We start from the raw sequence: 23,534 nt of genomic DNA, 5'->3' as shown, positions 1-23,534 counted from the left end.
CTGTTTGAAGGCAAATCCACATTGACATGTGGGAGACTTTTAGGAGAGGTTGATTAGCGTGCAAGAGAGACATGTTCCTGTGAAAATGAAGAATAGAAAAGGCAAGATTAGGGAGCCATGGATGACAAGTGAAATTGTGAGACTAGCCAAGAGAAAAAAGGAAGCATACAAGAGGTCTAGGTGACTGAAGACAGACGAAGCTTTGCAAGAATATCGGGAATGTAGAGCGAATCTGAAAAAAGGGATTAAGAGGGCTAAGAGAGGACAGGAGATATTGCTGGCAAACATGGTTAAGGAAAATCCCAAAGCCTTTTATTCATATATAAAGAGCAAGAGGGTAACTAGGGAAAGGATTGGCCCACTTAAGGACAAATAAGGAAAGTTTATGCGCTGAGTCAGAGAAAATGGGTGACATTCTTAACGAGTACTTTGCATCGGTATTCACCAAGGAGAGGGACATGACAGATGTTGAGGTTAGGGATAGATGTTTGCTTAGTCTAGGTCAAGTCGACATAAGGAAGGAGGAAGTGTTAGGTATCCCAAAAGACACTAAGGTGGACCAGTCCCCAGGTCGTGATGGGATCTATCCCAGGTTACTGAGGGAAGCGAGAGAGGAAATAGCCGGGGCCCTAACAGATATCTTTGCAGTGTCCTTAGACATGGGTGGGGTCCCAGAGGACTGGAGACTTGCTAATGTTGTCCCCTTGTTTAAAAAGGGCAGCAAGGATAATCCAGGTAATTATCGACCGGTGAGCCTGTGGTAGGGAAGCTACTGGAGAAGATACTGAGGGATAGGATCTATTCCCATTTGGAAGAAAATGGGCTTATCAATGATAGGCAACATGGTTTTGTACAGGGAAGGTCATGTCTTACCAACTTAATAGAATTCTTTGAGGACGTGACAAAGTTGATTGAGGGAAAGGCTGTACATGTCATATACATGGACTTCAGTAAAGCGTTTGATAAGGTTCCCCATGGCAGGCTGATGGAGAAAGTGAAGTCACGTGGGCTCCAGGGTGTGCTAGCTAGATGGATTAAAAACTGGCTGGGCAACAGGAGACAGAGGGTAGGAGGAGAAGGGAGTTCCTCAAATTGGAGACTTGTAACCAGTGGTGTTCCACGGGGATCTGTGCTGAGACCTCTGTTGTTTGTGATATATGTAAATGATCTGGAGGAAGGTGTAGGTGGTCTGATCAGCAAGTTTGCTGATGACACTAAGATTGGTGGAGTAGCTGATAGTGAAGGAGACTGTCAGAAATTACAGCAGAATATAGATAGACTGGAGATTTAGGCAGATAAATGGCAGATGGAGTTCAATCCGGGCAAATGCGAGGTGATGCATTTTGGAAGATCAAATTCAAGGGCGAACTATACAGTAAATGGAAAAGTCCTAGGGAAAATTGAACAGAGAGATCTGGGTGTTCAGGTCCATTGTTCCCTGAAGGTGACAACGCAGGTCAATAGGGTGGTCAAGAAGGCATATGGCATGCTTTCCTTCATTGGGCGGGGTATTGAGTACAAGAGTTGGCAGGTCATGTTGCAGTTGTATAGGACTTTGGTTCGGCCACGTTTAGAGTACTGTGTACAGTTCTGGTCGCCACATTACCAAAAGGATGTGGATGCTTTGGAGAGGGTGCAGAGGAGGTTCACCAGGATGTTGCCTGGTATGGAGGGTGCTAGCTATGAAGAGGTTGAGTAGATTAGGATTATTTTCATTAGAAAGACGGAGCTTGAGGGGGGACCTGATTGAGGTCTACAAAATCATGAGGGGTATAGACAGGGTGGATAGCAAGAAGCTTCTTCCCAGAGTGGGGGACTCAATTACTAGGGGTCATGAGTTCAAAGTGAGAGGAGGAAAGTTTAAGGGAGATATGCGTGGAAAGTTCTTTACACAGAGGGTGGTGGGTGCCTGGAATGCGTTGCCAGCGGAGGTGGTAGACACAGACACGTTAGTGTCTTTTAAGATATATTTGGACAGGTATGTGGATGGGCAGGGAGCAAATGGACACAGACTGTTAGAAAATAGATGACAGGTTAGACAGTGGATCTTGATCGGCGCAGGCTTGGAGGGCCAAAGGGCCTGTTCCTGTGCTGTTGGTTTCTTTGTTTCTTTCTGATTATGGGAGACTTTAACTTTCCTAACATTGACTGGAAATGCTATAACTCTAGTACGTCGGATGGATCAGTTTTTGTCCAATATGTGCAGTAGGGTTTCCTGACTCAGTATGATGAAGGGCCGACAAGAGGGGAGGCCACACTGGATCTGGTACTTGGTAATGAACCTGGCCAGGTGTTTGATTTAGTGGTAGGTGAGCACTTTGGAGAGAGTGACTATAATTCGGTTATGTTTACTTTCGCACTGGAAAGGGATAGGAACATACCACAGGGCATGAGTTATAGATGGGGGAAGGGCAATTATAATGCGATTAGGCAAGACTTAGGAGGCATAGAATGGGTGAGCAAAATGCAGGGGATGGGGACAGTCGAAATGTGGAGCTGGTTTAAGGCACAGATATTGTGTGTCCTTGATAAGTATGTCCCTGTCAGGCAGGGAGGAAGTGATAAGGTAAGGGAACTGTGGTTTACTAAAGAAATTATATCTCTTTTTTTAAGTGGAAAAGGGAGGCTTATGTGACGATGAGATGAGATGGTTCAGGTGAGGTGCTGGAGAGTTACAGATTAGCTAGGAAGGATTTAAAGAGGGAGTTAAGAAGAGCAAAGAGGGGACATGAGCAAACATTGGCAGGTAGAATAAAGGAGAACCCTGTTTTCTGTGGGTATGTGAGGAATAAGAGGATGACTAGGGTAGGAATAGGGCCAGTCAAGGACAGAAGTGGGAAGTTGTGTGTGGACCCTGTGGAGATTGGATAGGCACTAAATTATTATTTCTCATCTGTTTTCACTGAGGAACAGGAGATATTGTAGAGGAGATGACTGAGTTACGGGCTACTAGAATTGAAAGGAATAAGGTTATTAAGGAGGATGTGCTATCAGTTCTAGAAGGTGTGAAGGTAGATAAATCCCCTGGGCCAGATGAGATTTTTCCGAGGATTGTCTGGGAAGCTAGGGAGAAGGTGGCTGCGCCTTTGGCCTTGATCTTTGAGTCCTCATTGTCTACAGGTTTAGTACCAGAGGACTGGAGGATTGAAAATGTTGTGCCCTTGTTCAAGAAGGGCAGTTGGGATGATCTAGCTAACTATAGACCTGTGAGCCTTACGTCTGTTGTAGGATAAGTTTTGGAAAGGATTATCAGAGACAGGATTTATAATCCTTTCGCAAATGACAATTTGATTGGAGATAGTCAACATGGATTCATCAAGGGCAGGTCGTGTCTCACAAACCTCATTTTAGTTTTTTGAGAAGGTGACCAAGCATGTGGATGAGGGATGGGCAGTTGACGTGGTGTATATGGACTTTAGTAAAGCCTTTGATAAGGTTCCACGTGGTAGGCTACTGGAGAAAATACAGAGACACGGGATTGTGGGAGATTTAGCAGCTTGGATTAGAAACTGGCTCTCTGTAAGAGAGGCAACGATTGGTTGATGGAAAATATTCAGACTGGAGCCCGATTACTCGTGGTGTGCCTCGAGGATCTGTTTTGGGACCACTGCTGTTTGTCATTTTTATAAATGACTTGGACACAGGCATAGGTGGATGGGTTAGTAAGTTTGCAGATGACACTAAAGTCGGTGGAGTGGTGGACAGTGTGGAAGAATGTTGTAGGTTGCGGGGATGCTTGGATAAACTGCAGAATTGGGCTGAAAGGTGGCAAATGGAGTTTAATTGGATAAATGTCAGGTAATTCACGTTGGGAAGAATAATATGAAGGCAGAATAATGGGTCAATGGAAAGATTCTTGGTAGTGTAGATGTGCAAGGGATCTTGGTGTCCATGTACATAGATCCCTGAAACTTGCCACCCAGGTTGATAGTGCTGTTAAGAAGGCTTACAGTGTGTTAGGTTTTATTGGTCGAGGGATTGAGTTCCGGAGCCGTGCTGTCATGCTGCAACTGTACAAAATGCTCGTGCAGCCTCACTTGGAATATTGTGTGCTGTTCTGGTTGCCCCTTTACAGGAAGGATGTGGAAGCATTGGAAAAGGTGCAGAGGAGATTTACCAGAATGTTGCCTGGTCTGGAGCGCTGGCCGTGTGAAGAAAGGTTGAGGGACTTGGGTCTGTTCTCATTGGAGAGAAGGAAGCTAAGAGCATATTTAATAGAGACATACAAGATGATCAGAGGATTAGATAGGGCGGACAGTGAGAGTCTTTTTCCGAGGATGATGACATCAGCTTGTACAAGGCGGCAGAGCTACAAATTGAAGGGTGATAGATTTAAGACACATGTCATAGGCAGGTTCTTTACTCAGAGTGGTAAGGGCATGGAACGCCCTGCCTGCCAATGTAGTGAACTCAGCCACATTAGGGGCATTTAAACAGTCCTTGGATAAGCATATAGATAATGATGGGATAGTGTAGGGGGTGGTGCTTAGATTAGTTCACAGGTTGGCGCAACATCGAGGGCCGAAGGTCCTGTTCTGCGCTGTATTGTTCTCTGTTCTATCCCCCTTTTTCTGATGAATGGTCTCGGCCCAAAATGTCAGCTTTTGTGCACCTAAGATGCTGCTTGGCCTGCTGTGCTCATCCAGCTCCACACTTTGTTCTCTCTGATTCTCCAGCATCTGCAGTTTGCATTATCTCTGATACCATTTCGCAATACTTTTGGGAGAGATGGCCTTTTCGGGGAAAGCAGCAGCAACAGATCAGTGGCACCATGGCTGGCACTGTTATGAATCAGGGAGGAATCGAAGTGTAGGGAAGCAGTAGTGATAGGAGACTCTGTAGTCAAGGTATCAACCTGTAACTGCAAGCAAGACTTCAGGTTGGTGTATTGTCTGCCTGATGCCAGGGTCAAAAATGTTTCTGAGCAGTCACAGGATGTTTAGAAGGGGGAAGGTGAGCTGCCAGAGGTTGTGGTCTATCTTGGTGCTAATGACACAAAAAAGAGATGGTTAGGTTCCCGCAAGAGGACTTCAGGGATTTAGGTAGGAGGTTGAAGAGCAGAACTTTAGGAATGTAATTTCAGGATTACTTTGTGTCATCTGCCAGTAAGGCAAAGAATAAGAAGATACTGTGGTTAACTATGTGGCTAAAGAGCTGGTGTAGCTTTGGGTATGTGAACCATTGGAATGTCTTCCAGGGCATGTGGCATCTGTACAAGAAGTTGCAAATAACTTAGTGGCCCCTGGAAGAACTTTTTTTTTAATTGTCACTCAGGAGGGTTTAAACTAGTGTGGCAGGGGCTGAGAACCCGACTAGTCGAACACCCAGTAAAATGACAGAGGAGGAGTCAGAGACTAAGACTAGTAAGACTAAGAGGAAGAACAGACAGGGAGAAGTTACGAACACGGTGGGACTGGTGGTCTGAAATATATTTGTTTTCATGTGAGAATATGATAGATAACACAGATGGACTTAAAGCTTGGATTAATACAGGTAAATGTGACATTGTGAGTATTACAGATACTTGGTTGAGAAAGTGACAGGACTGACAGCTTAATGTTCTGGGGATTGAAATGTTTCTGGCATGATAGAGAGAAACATAAAAGAGGTGGGACTGTTGTGTTACTGAGTAGGAGAATATTTACGGCTGTGCTGAGGACACCTTGAAGGCTCATCCAGTGAGACCCATATGGGTAGAGCTCAAGAATAGGAAATGTGCAGTTGCGTTGATGGGATTGTACTACAGATCTTCTGACAGCCAACAGGTAATAGAAAAACACATCTGCGAATAGATTATGGAAAAAATGTAAAAAAACACGTTGTTGTGGGTAATTTTAACTTCCTCTGTATTGACTGGGACTTGCTTAGTGTCAGACGGGGAGAAAATGTTAAGTGCATCCAGAATGGTTTCCTGAAACAATACGTGTAAAGTTCAACTAGAGAGTTGGTTGTGCTCAGCCTGGTATTGGGAATGATCCTGGCCAGGTGATTGAAGGGGAAGCATTTCGGGAGCAGTAACCATTGTTGTATAAGTTTTAAGGCACTTACGGATAAGGATAAGAGTACTCCTTGGGGGAAAGTACTAAACTTAGAATAAGCTAACTTCCACAGTATTAGGTAGGAACTGGGGAATGTGGTCTGAGAGCAGTTGTTTGAGTGCAAATCCACATCTGGCCTGTGCAAATCTTTTGAAGACGTTTGAGTAGAGTTCTGGACTAGCATATTCCTGTGAAAATGAAGGATAGGAATAGCAAGATTTGGGAATCTTGGATGACAAGAAGTTTGGAACATAGTCAAAAAGAGAAAGGATGCATATGTAAAGTAACAGCCAAGTGGTGAGAGTCACATTTTTTTTACACAGAGGGTAATAAGTGCTTGGAATATGCTGCCAGAGGAAGTGGTGGGGATGGATACAATTGCACCATTTAAGAGGCATCTTGACAGACATCTATGAATAGGCAGAGAGAAGAAGGTATGGACTCTGTAAGGAAAACAGTTTTTAGTTTAGAAAGGCATCATGTTGGTGTAGTCTTGCTGGGCTGAAGGGCCTGTATCTGTGCTGTAACGTTCTTTGTTCTAAAGGTGTTCTGTCCTGTATCTTCTATATGGTTATGGGTTTTGCTACCTCACCTGAAGAAATGGAGTCACTTTCCCTTTTGATAAAAACCCTTTAAAGCTGCTCCCACCTTTTTTTGTCAACAACCAAATTCACCACCTGGCTGTTCTGTTATAGTAACAGCTACAAAGCTGAAATCCAAAAAAAAGGATAATCATATTGCTGGGAGTGTGCTATAGGCCACCGAACAGTTTGAGGGGAAATAGAAGAGCAGATATGGGAAATGTAAAAGTTATAGGTTAGTGATAGTAGGGGGGAGTTTCAGCTTCCCCAACATTAACTGGGGTGGGGATAGTGTGAACGTTTTGGAGGAAGCAAAATTCTTAAAATGCACCTACATCAGCATTTTAACGTAAAATAAAGGAAAATTCTGAATTGTTTTATGGGTATATTAAGGCCAAATAGATAACGAGGGAAAGAATAGGCTCCATTAAGCCCTCAGTGATAGTTTGTGTGTGGAACCAGTGTGTAGCTAGGGTACTAAATGAATACCTTGGATCCGTGTTCACAAGTGAAAGGGACGATGTGGATATAGAAATTAGGGAGAAGGTCTGTGATACAACTAAAGAAATTGGCATAGGCCAAGGGGATGTTCTAAGTATCTGGCAGGCTTAAAAATAGATGAATCTCCAGAGCTGGATAAAATGTATCCTAGGTTGTTGAGCGAGGCAAGGGAGGAAATAGCAGGGGCCATTGCAAAAATTTGCAATTCCTCTCTTGCCATAGAAGAGGTGCTAGAGCATTTTAAGATAACCAATATAGTACCTTTATTCCAAAAGGGAGCAAACGATAAACCTGAAAATTACAACCCAGTCAAATTAACTGGAGTGGTGGGTAAACTATTGGGAGTCGTTCTGAGGGACTGTGTGTCTGGAGAGGCAGGGATGGTTTTATTTCAGGGGAGGTCAGGTCTGACCAGCTCAATTTGAATTGTTTGAAGCGATGACAAGGTGTGGAGATGAGAGCAATATTTTTGATGTCGTCAACTTAGACTTCAACAATGCTTTTGATAAGATCCTGCATAGGAGACTGACAGCAAAGAGTTCATGGATTCCAAGGAAGTCTTGTAAATTGGATCAAATGTTGGCTAAGTGTCTGGAACTGGAAGGTGATGATTGAAGTGTTTTTTTCTTACAGGAATGGCAGTTGGGCTGCTACAGGAGTCAGCATTGGGCCCCTTGCTGTTTGTAGTCTATAGCAATAAGTTAGGTTTTAAATGTGGGTAGGTTGATCAGTTAGTTTAGAGTATACAAAAATTTGATGAGGTGGAAAATAATGAGAAGGATAACTTTACAGGAGAATATATATATGGGCTGGTCAATGGCAAATGGAATTCAATCTGATAAATGTGAGGTGATGCAGTTGGGCTAGGCAAATAAGGCAAGGTAATGGGAAGAGGTATGGGAAGCACCCCAACCTCACCATCAAACCCGCAGACAAGGGTGGCACAGTGGTAGTATGGCGCACTGAACTCTACATCGCCGAGGCCAAATGCCAACTCTCCAACACCACCTCCTACCGCCCCCTCGATCATGACCCCACACCCGAGCACCTAACCATCATCTCCAACACCATTCATGACCTCATCACCTGAGGGGACCTCCCACCCTCAGCCTCCAACCTCATTGTTCCCCAACCCCGCACGGCCCGTTTCTATCTCCTTCCCAAAATCCACAAACCTGCCTGCCCTGGTTGACCCATTGTCTCAGCCTGTTCCTGCCCCACCGAACTCATCTCCACCTATCTGGACTCCATTTTCTCCCCTTTGGTCCAGGAACTCCCTACCTACGTCCGTAACACCACCCACGCCCTCCACCTCCTCCAGGACTTCCAATTCCCTGGCCCCCAACACCTCATTTTCACCATGGACGTCCAGTCCCTATACACCTGTATTCCGCATGCAGATGGCCTCAAGGCCCTCCGCTTCTTCCTGTCCTGCAGGCCCGACCAGTCCCCCTCCACCGACACCCTCATCCGCCTAGCCGAACTCGTCTTCACCCTCAACAACTTCTGTTTCGATTCCTCCCACTTCCTACAGATAAAGCGGGTGGCCATGGGCCCCAGCTATGCCTGCCTCTTTGTAGGTTCCATGGAACAGTCCCTGTTCCGCACCTACACAGGCCCCAAACCCCACCTCTTCCTCTGTTACATTGATGACTGCATCGGCGCCGCCTCTTGCTCCCCGGAGGAGCTCGAACAGTTCATCCACTTCACCAACACCTTCCACCCCAACCTTCAGTTCACCTGGGCCATCTCCAGCACATCCCTCACCTTCTTGGACCTCTCAGTCTCCATCTCGGGCAACCAGTTTGTAACTGATGTCCATTTCAAGCCCACCGACTCCCACAGCTACCTAGAATACACCTCCTCCCACCCACCCTCCTGCAAAAATTGCATCCCTTATTCCCAATTCCTCCGCCTCCGCCACATCTGCTCCCATGATGAGGCATTCCACTCCCGTGCATCCCAGATGTCCAAGTTCTTCAAGGACTGCAACATCCCCCCACAGTGGTCGAGAACGCCCTTGACCGCGTCTCCCGCATTTCCCGCAACATATCCCTCACACCCCGCCCCCCACCACAACCGCCCAAAGAGGATCCCCCTTGTTCTCACACACCACCCCACCAACCTCCGGATATCATCCTTCAATCCGACCCCCCCCACATTTTTCCATCCCCACCCTTGTCTGCTTTCTGGAGAATCCACTCTCTCCGTGACTCCCTTGTTCGCTCCACACTGCCCTCCAACCCCACTACACCTGGCACCTTCCCCTGCAACCGCAGGAAATGCTACACTTGCTCCCACACCTCCTCCCTCACCCCTACCCCAGGCCCCAAGATGACTTTCCATATTAAGCAGAGGTTCACCTGCACATCTGCCAATGTGGTATACTGCATCCATTGTACCCGGTGTGGCTACCTCTGCATTGGGGAAAACAAGTGGAGGCTTGGGGACTGCTTTGCAGAACACCTCCGCTCGGTTCGCAATAAGCAACTGCACCTCCCAGTTGCAAACCATTTCCACTCCCCCTCCCATTCTTTAGATGACATGACATGTCCATCATGGGCCTCCTGCAGTGCCACAATGATGCCACCCGAAGGTTGCAGGAACAGCAACTCGTATTCCGCTTGGGAACCCTGGAGCCCAATGGTATCAATGTGGACTTCACCAGCTTCAAAACCTCCCCTTCTCCCACCGCATCCCAAAACCAACCCAGCTCTTCCCCTCCACCCACTGCATCCCAAAACCAGTCCAACCTGTCTCTGCCTCCCTAACCTGTTCTTCCTCTCACCCATCCCTTCCTCCCACCCCAAGCCGCACCTCCATCTCCTACCTACTAACCTCATCCCACCTCCTTGACCTGTCCGTCTTCCCTGGACTGACCTATCCCCTCCCTACCTCCCCACCTATACTCTCCTCTCCACCTATCTTCTTTTCTCTCCATCTTCGGTCCGCCTCCCCCTCTCTCCCTATTTATTCCAGAACCTTCACCCCATCCCCCTCTCTGATGAAGGGTCTAGGCCCGAAACGTCAGCTTTTGTGCTCCTGAGATGCTGCTGGGCCTGCTGTGTTCATCCAGCCTCGCATTTTATTATCTTGGATTCTCCAGCATCTGCAGTTCCCATTATCACTCACCAAAGATTAGAGGGTCCTTTGCATGCTTGCACATTGGTTCATTAAGATATCAGGATGGGTGGAAGAAGCGGTTAGATTGAATATGGTATACTTAGCTTTTATGAGTTGAGACATAGAGTTTAGCAAAAGGGAGACTATACTGGGTGTATAAAAATGTCATTTAGACCATTGGGTAGACAAGAAGAAATGTTTGTCTTCGGAGGAGTTGATGACCAAGGAGCATAGATTTTAAGGTTAAAAAACAGAAGGTTTAAACAAAATGTGAAGAATCACTTTTTCACCCTAGAAAGTGAAGGGAATCAGAACTTACTGCAGAAGGCCCTCATAGCATACAAGATGAAAACACGTGCACTTGTGATGCCAAGGTGTACAAAACTATGGACCAAGTGCTTGAACATGGGATTAGAATAATTTGTTTGCAATTTTTGATCAGCAGGAATGCAGAGTGTGGGGTCTTTTTCTATGTCGTTCATCTCCATGATACTATGACAATCCGGTCTGTGGTTTTAGTTTTTTGAGTTTCCTTCCCCAAATCATTTTGACTAACTTCTATAAGTCACATGGGTTTACCATGCAACTTACAGTGTGGAAACAGGGCCTTCGGCCTAACAAGTTCATAATGACCCTTGGAACATCCCACTCAGACCCATCTCCCTATAACCCAGCTAACCTACACATCTCTGAACAATTTGGGCAATTTAGCATGACCAATCCACCTCGCCTGCACATCTTTGGACTGTGGGAGGAAACTGGAGTACCCAGAGAAAACCCATGCAGAGACTGGTTAGAATGTGCAAACTCCACACGGACAGTTGCCCAAAAGCGGAATCAAAGCTGGGTTCCTGGTGCTGTAAGGCAGCCGTGTTAATCACTGAGTCACCGTACTGCTAAGTTATTTATGGTTAAAGATAAGAGTAGCCTTTGGGTGGAAGTATTAAATTGGGGAAGGCTAATTTACCACAATATTAGGCAGGAACTAAGGAATACAGATTGGGGAGGTGGCTGTTTGAGGATAAATCCACACCTGGCATGTGTGAATATTTTAATGGTCCTGAACTCTAATCAACAGGCCTATGTGTTCCTGTGAAAATGAAGGGTAAGGATGGCGAGATTTGGGAACCTTGGATGATAAGAGAAATTGAGAGCTTAGTCAAACAGAAAAAGGAGGCGTACTTAAGTTTTAGGAAACAAATGACAGACAAGGCCCTTGGAGAATACAAAGATAACAGGAAAGAACTCAGACAAGGAGTTAGCAGGGCTGGGAGCCATGAAATGTCTTTGGCAAACAGGATTAAGGAAAATCCCAAACTGCTTATACGTAGCTAAGTAGCAAGAAGGAGCCAGGAAAGGGTAGACCCACGCAAGGACAATGGAGGAAATTTATGCATGGAATGAAAACAGAAGTTTCTGGAAAAGCTCAGCAGGTCTGGCAGCATCTGTGAAGAGAAACTCGGTTAATAGTTCAGGTTAACTGACCTTCAGAACTGTTGGTAGCTGGCAAAGTGTTGGTTTATACACAAAATGGGGAGGGGGATGGGGTAGATCTGAGAGAGAGAGAGAGAGAAGCAGTTGGACAGACAAAGGAGTTGATAACAATCTGGTTAGGAGGATAATTAGTTGTTAATGGGGACTGTTGATGACTAACAATAATGTGTGATGGCAGGCTATGTGATAATAAGGACATCACTCCCACACGAGGCCTTAGTTAATAATTTGCATCGGTATTCACGAAGGAGAAGGTGGCGTAATGCTTAGCACTGCAGCCTCACAGCACCAGGGACCAACATTTGATTCCAGCCTCGGGTGACAGTCTGTGCAGAGTTTGCACATTCTCCCTGTTTCTGCGTGGGTTTCCTCCCACAGTCCAAAGATGTGCCGGCTAGGTGGATTGACCATACTAAACTGCCCGTAGTGTTCAGGGATGGATCTGGGTGAGATGCTTCAAGCGGCTGTGTGGACTAGTTGGGTTGAAGGACCTGTTTCCACACTGTAGGTAATCTAATCTAAAGAATCTTCTCCAATAGTTTTTCTACCACTGACACAAGGGTCACCAGCCTATAATTTCCCAGATTATCTTGGTTGCCCATCTAACACAACAAAACAAAATTGGCTCTTCTCCAGTCTTCTAGGACCTCTCCTATGACTAAACAGGGTACAAAAATTTTGTACCAGATTACTGCAATTTTGCTAACAACTGACCCACCGCGCCACCCAAGAGATAGGTTTTACTCCTATTTGGAAAGGTACTGTTTGTTCAGCAGCAGGAGTCGGGAACGAGCGTGAGCGGACTGCTGAGAAAGTAAGTGGCGAGTATAAAACTTACTGTTAGTGCTTCGGGACCTTCATTTTTGGCAGTGGAAGAGGAGACCGGGAATGAGTTTGGGTGAAATCAAAATCTGAGACCCCACAGGAGTAGTGTCTCCCACCCTTCCACCTCCTCTAACCTAAGAATAAAAAGGTAGGTAAATTATTCTCTGATTTTACAAATCTTTTGGAGAAGTTTAAATTTAGAGGGGCTGGCAGTCAGGGTAGTGCAATGTTCCTCCTGCAGGATGTGGGAGGTAGGAGTTAACTGCAATGACTCTGCTTAGTTCACCTGTGGGAAGCGCACCTAGCTCCAGCTCCCCAAAGACAATGTTAGATAACTGGAGCTGGATGAACACAGAATCACTCGGGAGACTGAGGTGGTGATAGAAACTAGGTACAGGGATGTAGTTACTCCTAAGAACGAAGGCATCAGGTGACAGAAAGATTAGGGAAGTGAAGTGAAGGGAAGGAAACAGTCCGAGCAGGGATCCCCTGTGGTCGTTCCCTTCAACAATAAATATACTGTTTTGGATATTGTTGTGGGGGAACGACCTACCAGGGGTAAACCACAGGCTCTGGGTCTCTGGTACAGGGCCTGGCTCTGTGGCTCAGAAGGGAAGTGGGGAGAATAGGAGAGCAATTGTAGTGGGGGAATCAACAGTTAGAGGCACAGACAGGCAGTTCTGTGAACACGAACGAGACAAACGGTTGGCATGTTGCCTACTGGGTGCCAGGGTCCGTAACGTCTTGGGTCGTGTCTTCCAAGATTCTTAGGGAGGAGGGAGAGCAACCAGCAGTCATGGTACAGATCTTTACCAATGACCTAGGTAGGAAATTGATGATGACTTCAGCTTGTACAAGGGAGCATAGCTACAAATTGAGGGGTGATAGATTGAAGACAGATGTCAGAGGCAGGTTCTTTACTCAGAGAGTGGTAAGGGCGTGGAACGCCCTGCCTGCCAATGTAGTTAACTCAGCCACATTAGGGGAATTCAAACAGTCCTTGGATAAGCATATGGATGATGATGGGATGGTGTAGGGGGGTGGGCTTAGATTAGTTCACAGGTCGGTGCAACATCGAGGGCCAAAAGGCTCGTTCTGCGCTGTATTGTTCTATGAAAAGTGGATAAGGTTGTTAAGAAAGCTTATGGCGTTTTGGCTTTCATTCAGAGGGGGATCGAGTTCAAGAGCCGCGAGGTTATGCTGCAGCTGTACAAAACCCTGGTGAGACCACGCTTGGAATATTGTGTCCAGTTCTGGTCGCCCTATTATAGGAAAGATGTGGAGGCTTTGGAGAGGGTGCAAAGGAGGTTTACCAGGATGCTGCCTGGACTGGAGGCCCTGTCTTATGAGGAGAGGTTGACTGAGCTCGGACTTTTCTGTCTGTAGAGAAGGAGGAAGAGAGGTGACCTGATCAAGGTGTACAAGGTAATGAGAGGCATGGATAGAGTTGATAGCCAGAGACTTTTCCCCAGGGCAGGATTGACTGCCACGAAGGGTCATAGTTTTAAGGTGTTAGGAGGAAGGTATAGAGGAGATGTCAGAGGGAGGTTCTTCACCCAGAGAGTTATGAGCGCATGGAATAGTTTGCCTGTGGAAGCGGAGTCATTAGTGACATTTAAGCGACTGCTGGACATGCACTTGGACAGCAGTGAATTGAGGGGAATGTAGGTTAGGTTATTTCAATTTTGGATTAGGATTATTCCATGGCACAATATCGTGGGCCGAAGGGCCTCTACTGTGCTGTACTTTTCTATGTTCTAAAAGGATTGAGAATGTGAAAAACGAGTACAGGGAGTTAGGTTGGAAGCTGAAGGCCAGGACAAACAGGGTAGTTATCTCGGGATTACTACCAGTGCCATGTGATAACGAGGTAAGAAGTAGGGAGAGAGTGCAACTAAACTGTTGGCCTACTGTAGCTGTTGTAGGAAGGAGGCTTCTATTTAGTGGATAATTGGAGCACCTTCTGGGGAGGGCGAGCATGGCAGCTTCTGAAAGGCAATTGGAGAGTGATATGTCTACAGAGCCAGTCTGGGTTGAGGTCCAGAACAAGAAAGTCTGTTTAAAGGAAAAGGAACGACTGGCAAATGGAAGGCTTTTAAAAGTGTGATATCAAGAGTCCAGGGACAGTATGTCCCTGTTAGGATGAAGGGAAGAGCTATCAGGTTTAGGGATCCTGGGCTGAGGAGGGATATTGAGGCTCTGGTCATGAAAAAGAAGGCGGCATTTTAACTCCCGCTCCCATTCCTCCAGAAGACATGTCCATCATGGGCCTCCTGCAGTGCCACAAAGAACAGCAACTCATATTCTGCTTGGGAACCCTGCAGTCCAATGGTATCAATGTGGACTTCACAAGCTTCAAAATCTCCCCTTCCCCACCGCATCCCAAAACCAGCCCAGTTTGACCCCTCCCCCCCCCCCCCCCCCACTGCATCCCAAAACCAGCCCAGCCTGTCTCTGCCTCCCTAACCTGTTCTTCCTTTCACCCATCCCTTCCTCCTACCTTAAGCCGTACCTCCATTTCCTACCTACCAACCTCACCCCGCCTCCTTGACCTGTCCGTCTTCCCTAGACTGACTTATCCCCTCCCTACCTCCTCACTTATACTCTCCTCTCCACCTATCTGCTTTTCTCTCCATCTTCGGTCCGCCTCCGCCCCTCTCCCTATTTATTCCAGAACCCTCTCCCCATCCCCCTCTCTGATGAAGGGTCTAGGCCCGCAACGTCAGCTTTTGTGCTCCTGAGATGCTGCTTGGCCTGCTGTGTTCATCCAGCTTCGCACTTTGTTCTCTTGGATTCTCCAGCATCTGCAGTTTCCATTATCACTAAGGGATGCAATGGGTTTAGTGAATCCCTCAGTGACTATAAAAAGTGTAAGAACACACGTAAGGGGGAAATCAGAAGAGTGAAAAGATGGCACAAAATGGATCTGGCAGATGATGTTAATGATAATCCCAAGAGATTCAATAGCTAAGTTAAGAGGAAGAGGGAGACTACGGAACAAATAAGTCCCCCTAAAGATGGGGATGCTTTGGACCACATATATTTTGCCAGAGAGGAGGTGTTTACAGCCTTGGATCACATTAAGGTGGATAAACCCCTGGGCCTGATCAAATCCATCTTTGGATATTGTGAGAGGCCGGGAAAGCATTTGCAGAGGCCCTTGCAGAGATTTTTTGCTTCATCTTTAGCAGTGGTAAAGTTCTGGACAGCTGAAGGGTGGATAATATTTTTTCTTTGCTTAAGAAAAGTAGCAAAGACAAGCCAGGGAACTATAGTTCAGTGAGCCTGACATCAGTGGTAGGCAAGTTATTGGAGAGGATACTGAGGGACAGGATCAACCACCACTTGGATAGTCCAGGTTTGACTAAGGACAGCGTGGTTTTGTGTGTGGGAAGTCATGTATGAAATCTTTTCTAGTTTCTCGAAGAGGCAACCATGAGGATAGATGATGGTAGGGCAGTGGATGTTGTCTATATTGACTGTAGTAAGGCCTTTGACAAGGTCCTGAATGACATGCGAGTCATGAAGTTTAGGTCACATGGGATCCAGGAAGAGCTAGGCAATTGGATTCAAAATTGGCTCGCTGGTAGAGAGTGATGTTTGAAGAATGTTTCTTGGACTGAAGGTCTGTGACTAGTGGTATGCCACAGGAGTCGGTCCTGGGATCTTTGTTATTTGTTATTTACAGAAATGGTCTGGATGTGAATATACAAGGCATGATTAGTAAGTTTGCGTATGATCCAAAATTAGGTAGTATCCTTGATGATGAGGAATGTTATCAAACAGTACAGTGGGAATCTTGATCAGAGGGGGGAGTGGACTGAGGATTGGCAAATGCAATTCACTACAGATAAGTGTCAGTTGTTGCACTTTGGAAAGTCAAACCAAGATAGGACTTATACAGTAAGTGGTAAAGTCCTGAGGAGTGTTGTGAAACAGTGACCTCGGAGTACGAGTAAATAGTTCATTGAAGGCAGCATCACAGTTGGACAGGGTGGTGAATAAGGCATTTAACATGCTGCCCTTATATCGGTCAAGGCAATGAGAATGGGAGTTGGCATATTATGTTACAGTTGTACAAGTTGTTGGTGATGCCACTCTTGGAATATTGTGTACAGTTTTGGTTACCCTATTATAGGAAAGACATAGTTAAACTGGAAAGTGTGCAAAGAAGATTTACAAGGATGTTGCCAGAACTAGTAGGCCTGAGTTACAGGGAGAGCTTGGCCAGGATAGGACTTTATTTCTGGGAAATAGGGGAATGAAGGGTGACCTTTATTGAGGTATATAAAATCATGAGGGGCATAGATAGGATGAACGCATATAATCTTTTTCCTAGGGATGGGGAATTGAAAACTATATGGCATAGGTTTAAGATGAGAGGGGCAACTTCTTCAGTCAGAGAGTGGTGCGTATATAAAATGGGCTGTCAAGGAAAGTGGTCGAGGTGGGTGCAGTAGCAACATTTTAAAAAAAACATTTAGATAGGTATATTGATGGGAAGGGCTTAGTGGGATATGGACAAAATGTGGGCAATTGGAACTAGTTGAGTGGGCATGGTCAGAATGGTCCAGTTTGGGCTGAAGGCTCTGTTTCCATGCTATATCACTCTGACTGTATGAATTCTTTTCAAAATTGATTGTAAATATCTGGGAAGCTCTTGGTTTTTAGAGATGAAATATAACTTTGTCCTTCTTTATAATTGAATTTTGAGCTTTGTTCTATGAAAGATTAGGACATTAAATTATAATTCAATTTATTAAATATATTGTTGTGGCGGGTGGTTCAGTTAGCTTGCTTGGCTGCACAGCTGGCTTGCAGTTCAGACCAATGCTGAGGTTCCCATGAAGGACAGTCTTTCTCAATATCTCCCTTTGTCTGAGGCGTTGAGACCCTCCGATTAAACCACCTTCAGTCGTCTTTCTTTCTCAAGAGACAACAGCCCTAAAGTTACTCTAGATTTTGTCTTTAGCTATGGATTAGATACTAATTGGACACATTTAATATTTTCATAGATGTTATTAATGAGGGAGAGCCATTCACTCTGAATTAAAGGCCGTATATAAATATTCTGCGATTTCCAAAATTATTTAAGTAAATTTCCAGAATATTTATGCTTTTTTACATTTGTGTTAGTCAACTCCAACCTATTGTATTCCTGAGAGAATGCCCTACTCAGTAGTTTCAGAGACCATTGATATTGTTCCATTTATCTTCCATATTATCATTTTAAGCATTTATGTAGTTTCAATACAACTTACAATTGTTTTATAATCTGTGTTTAATTGTACAGGATGAAAAAGAAATTCTATTCCTGGGAAGAATGCATGAATCTCAGGGAAGTTAAGGTACTGCACAACATAAGTATCTGTTTATGCTATTCAATGTTATAGCCATATAGAAACATTCAGGCTATTTTAATTATCAAAAGCATTGTGAATGTTAGAGTGATCAGTAAAGACTGAACTTTCATTTACTCTCGAATGCTTGCTTATCCGTAAGGGAATTATGGTTTTATTCTGCTACTTTTGCATAATTAGTGAGGTTTTTTTTGTTGATATTACCATAAAATGACAGTTTAACATGAAAGATTACTGAGTGCATTTGAACCCCTTCCCAGCACCTTAAATAACAATCTTGCTACTGCTTCTTTTTACAGAGCATGAGCTTACTTTAAAATGTGTAGAACATGGTCTGTTTTTCTGTGATATTGCAAAGTAAATAGCACTTTCACTTTATTTAAGAAATGTAAGCATTGTCAAAGTAGTGTGTGGATAATCTGGGTAATGGCTAGAAGAGTTGTTCCTCATCCATATCCTTCTTATTCAATTCTCTGCTCAAAGGCAAGTCCAACCCATAGTATCACAAACTGTACTACAAGTAGGGCAAGGAAGCAGATTCTGAATTCAAGATAACAAAGTGTGAAGCTGGATGAGCACAGCAGGCCAAGCAGCATCTTAGGAGCACAAAGCTGATATTTTGGTCCTAGATCCTTCATCAGCGTGTTCATCCAGCTTCACACTTTGTTATCTTGGAATCTCCAGCATCTGCAGTTCCCATTATCACAGATTCTGAATTCACCCCAGTTGGAATGAGAATTGAATAAGAAGGATAAGATACCACATCAAAATTGACTGCAGAAAACAAAGTCCATCTTGTGGGTGAGCATATTTTGAATACGTATAAACTTTCAAAATTGGAGCAGAAGAAGAGTTTTCAGCACCTGGAGGCTGCTGTACTATTCAGAAAGATCATGGCTGTTTGTAATTCAATAAACTTTGATTCCCTTGCCTAATTAGAATTTATCCACCTCTGTTTTAAAATTATTCAATAATCCCGCCTCTACTCCTTTCTTTGAAAAATTCTGAAGTTAAATGATCTCTGGGAATTCCTGTCACCTCTGTCCTGAAAGGTGAACCCTAATTTTAAAACAGTGCCCCTAATGCTGGGCTCACCCACAAGATGGACTTTGTTTTCTGCAGTCAATCTTGATGTGGTATCTTATTGAATGGCTTCCGGAAATCCAGCCGTGTGTATAAGCTTCCCTTTTTCCTCAGCACATGCAACTCGTTCAAAGGACTTCAGCAAGTTGGTTAACCATGACTTCCTTTTGACAAAGCTACCCAATTACCTTGAAGTTTTCCAAATGCTCATCTATAATCTCTTCACATCTGTTGTGTAATAGTTAAAACTAACTGGCCTGTAATTTCCTGTTTTATTTCTTTCTTAAAAACAACTGTTATTTTTGCTACTTTCAAGTCTGATTGAACCTTTCTTGAATTTAGGGCATTTTGGAAAATTAACCCCAACGCATCTACCATCTTATTTAAGGCCGTAATCTGGACCTAATGAAGTGTATCTTTACTTGCCTCTTTTTAAATACCAGTGAAAACTCTTGGATTAGTTTAACTTAGCATCATGTTCTGCACAACATTATGGGCCAAAGTGCTTGTTCCTGCGCTTTATTGTTCCATGTTCTAAATGGTAAGTTCAGTATTTCTGAAGTTTTGACAATATTTCTTCATATCTTCCTTTTTAATCTATTCATTTGTGGGTTGTGTGCATCACTGGCTGGCTAGCGTATATTGTCTGATATTAGTTGTCCTTGAGAAGATGGTGAAGAGTTGCTGTCTTGAACTGCTGAAGTCCACCTAGGGGAATTCCAGGATTTAGACCCAGCGACTGTGAAAGAGCATGATATATTTCCAAGTCAGGATGGTGAATGGTTTGGAGGGGAATGTGAATGTTATGGTGTTCCGATATATCTGCTGCCCTTGTCCTTCTAGATGGAAGTGATCGTGGGATCTCTGAATTTCTGCAGTGCATCTTGCAGATAGTACATTGCTGATACTGAGCATCAGTGTTGGAAGAAGTGCATGCTTGAGAATGTAGTGCCAATCATGTGGGCTGATTTTTGTCCTGGATTGTGTCAAGCTTCTTGAGTGTTGTTGGGACTGCAGTTATCCAGGCAAGTAGCGACTATTCCATCACACTCATGACTTGTGCCTTGTAGATTGCAGATAGGCTTTGGAATGTAAGGAGGTGTATTACTTGGTACAGTATTCCTAACCTCCGACCTGATCTTGTAGCCACTGTGTTTGTGTGATAAGCCCAGTTACATTTCTCATCTATGATAACCCCAAAATGTTGACGTTGGGGGATTGTGATGGTAACACCATTGAATACAAGGGACAATGATTGGATTGTCTCTGTCACTTATTCGTGATGGCCATAGCCGGGCATTTGTGTAGCGTCAATGTTTTTTGCCACTTGTCAGCCCGAGCCTGGATATTATCAAGATCTTGCCACACTGGGACATGGACTGCTTCAGTATCTGACGAGTTGCAAATGATGCTGAATAATGTGCAATCATTAGTGAATATTCCCAATTCTGACCTTATGATGGAGGGAAGGTCATTGATGAAGCGGCTGAGATGGTTGGGCCGAGGACTGTACTCTGAGGAACTCTTGCAGAAATGTCCTGGAGCTGAGATGACTGACCTCCAACAACCACGACCACCTTCCTATGCGTCAGGTATGACTCTAACAACGGGAAGTTTGGTCGTGGATTCCCATTGATTCCAGTTTTGCTCGGGCTCCTTGATGCCACAGTCAGTTGAATGAAGCCTTGATGTCAAGGGCTGTCACTCTCACCCCACCTCTGGAATTCAGTTATTTTTCTGGTCCACGTTTGGAGCAAGGTTATAATGGGTCAGTACTGAGTAGTTGTGGTGGAACCCAAACTGTATGTCACTGTCGCTGCTGGCTAGCATTTATTGCCTGATTCCAGTTGCCCTTGAGAAGATGGTGGAGAATTGCCATCTTGAATTGCTGCAGTGCACCTGCTGTGGTTTACCCACAATGCCATTAAGGAGGGAATTCCAAGATTTAGACCTAGCAACAGTGAAAGAGCGTGATATATTTCCAAGTCTGACGGCAAGTGGTTTGGAGGGGTTTGCTGCTTGATAGCACTATTGATGACACCTTCCTTCACTTTATTGATGATTGAGAGTAGACTGATGGGGCAATAATGGGCCATGTTGAATTGGTCCTGCTTTCAATGTACAGGACTTAACTTGGGCAATTTTCCACATTTGTCGGGCCAATGACAGTGTTGTAACTGTAAAGGAACAGCTTGGCTAAGGGAGCGGCAGGTTTTGGAGCGCAAGTCTTCAGTGCTATTGCTGGAAAGTTGTTAGGGCCTGTTTCCTTTGCAGTACTCAGTGTCTCCAGCTCCTTGTTGATATCACATGGAGTGAATCAAATTTGCTGAAGACTGGTGGTATCTGTAATGCTGTAATTTTGCTATAATTTAGTTTACAAACTTTGTAATAGTTCTGAAATTGTCTGATGTCTATAAAAAAAAAACCAAATTCAGTTTGTAATTTAGGGAGGAACAGATGGGATGCATTAAACATTGTTATGACACTACATTGCAGCAAGAGACTTGTTTCATTTTAATGCTTTGGCTGCCAGTATTGAGCAGGTGCACCAAAGTATCCTTCTAGTTGGAGAAGTGGAGAATCCATGCACTCCTTGGCTCACACAATTTAAAAAAATGTTTTCAATTTTTTTTTGTATTGATGTGCAGTGCCATCCTTAGAGCTTGCTGGTGATTTTGGTTGATGAAAATGATTTGGCTCTGGCCAGTCCAAGCAGGTCATGTCAGTTGAGCATCTGTGAGATTTTGCCATAATGGCAAGCAGGTGCTCTTTGTGCCACTTTTTCAGTCAAATAAGTAAGATGCCATTGCTGATTCTGGTTCTGAGAAATTAGCCAAGTTGATCAACTCAGTCGGTGGTATATAGGGCGAAGAATGATGCAGGTTTTGTAAATTTCAGATGAACCATGGAAAAGAACAAATTGCTACATAGAATAAAATACTAACCAAGCTTGTGCTTCTGGCTTGAAGACAGTTCCGTCCTGGATAAATTAGAATCAAAGATTAATAGACAAATAATCCAACATTAATCTGCTTTTAATGAGGTTAGAGTACAGGCAAGGTATAAGGTGGAAAGAATACATGCAAAAACATAGAATTTCCTGAATTGTAATGGGCAGGCACGAGAGTGGCACAAGACAAAATGGTCTAATCTTTTCTTGGGACAAGGGAGTATGTTGTTATAGTACATTTTTAATGATTTGTTGTGATTGCACATGTTCTAGACAATTTCAAATGAGTGGAATTATTTGTTTGGACGCTAATGTCAAAATACCAAGATGACTTCAGCATTTCAACATTTCAGCGTTTTACTTCATATAAATTAAAGATGACAAAGTCTGCACTAACGCCAGAATGTGACCCATTTCATTCAATCCATCTTGTGCATGGAAGATGATTGAAGGAGTTAGAACTTGATATTTTCATTATTTAAATTAGAAATGTTTGCGGAGATAGAAATGCACTCAACCTTAGCCAGAATGGCACTGCAGCCTTGAATGCAGCGGTCCCACCTATCTGAGTGACCTCCTACATTTTTTTTTGCTGAAGTGGGATGTATTTCACATACCCCCTGTTCATTGAGGCAGTAGCAGATCTAAAAGTGCTGCTGCCCTCAAACAATTTTCATCAAGGTTTCTGAAACATGACTTGTAGGATCTACGTATTGGAGGAAAAAATCTAAATCTATCAGAGGAGTCAGTTATCATTTTGGAGAGGTTGGGTACCGTTTATGGACTGTGAAGAGCAGATGTGAATGTGTATGAAAGATGGGTAAGGTTTGGGGAACTGACCAGCTATCAAGTCATTTAAATTTAAAAGAAAAACCTGCTGTTTCTCCCAAAAGCAGGTTATTGACATAATCCTGAGACTTACAATGAATTAGTGCTATTTGCCTGTTTCCACCGTCTGGCCTTTATTGTAGGAGGGAGCTTGTAAATTCACACTTTTATTTACAGCTCCAAGAGGTCTTTCAAGGCTTAGGTATCTTAGATGTCGACACAAATGTATGTTTTTAGTGAGGTGACATAACTGTTCGGAGATCGGTATCCCGTTACTAATTCACCCTTTATTTACATGTACATAGTATGTGGAGTCTGACCAGCTAGCTCAGAACCAGGCACTACAGCCAGGAGACTCTCTGAATCTTCTGCTTATATCTGTCAGTAAGGGCTCCCTGATTGGCCCAGAGTAACAACCCTAATCAAGAATCCCAGTGTCAACGAGATCCACCTGGAATTAAGTACACTAAAGAGATTTAAATAAAGTGAATTGGCTGTTATCAATACATGTGTAACTTTTAAATCCAATGAAGTTTGTCATTGACACTTCTACTTACCTTCACCTCAGCACTGCCCATGATGTCTGCTCTTGGTGGATACTAGATATCTGGCTTGGAGAGTCTAATGTCTAAGGGTGGTAGGCTGGTAGTAGGTACATGTGTGGTTCCCTAAGACAAGCGTGTGTCCTAAAATTTCTAAATGACGCCGGAATTGCAGTAGGTTGATTCTAAGTTGACAAGGGTTGATGAAG

At 44.3% G+C, this 23,534-nt stretch overlaps 1 protein-coding gene across 1 annotated transcript in view; it reads left to right on the top strand.

Moving 5' to 3' along the window:
* LOC125460404 (serine/threonine-protein kinase MAK-like) overlaps positions 1-23,534 on the top strand; it is a 220,914-nt gene that overhangs the window by 21,883 nt on the left and 175,497 nt on the right. Inside the window, exon 3 of the mRNA XM_059641068.1 lies at positions 17,856-17,910. Coding sequence (XP_059497051.1) covers positions 17,856-17,910 — 55 coding nt within the window. The remainder of the gene's footprint in view (positions 1-17,855; positions 17,911-23,534) is intronic.

This window comes from Stegostoma tigrinum, chromosome 2 (assembly GCF_030684315.1).
Source record: "Stegostoma tigrinum isolate sSteTig4 chromosome 2, sSteTig4.hap1, whole genome shotgun sequence".
In the NCBI taxonomy this organism is placed as follows: Eukaryota; Metazoa; Chordata; class Chondrichthyes; order Orectolobiformes; family Stegostomatidae; genus Stegostoma; species Stegostoma tigrinum.
The sequence above is the reverse complement of the archived record's forward strand: the minus strand, read 5'-3'. Positions and strand labels throughout refer to the sequence as shown.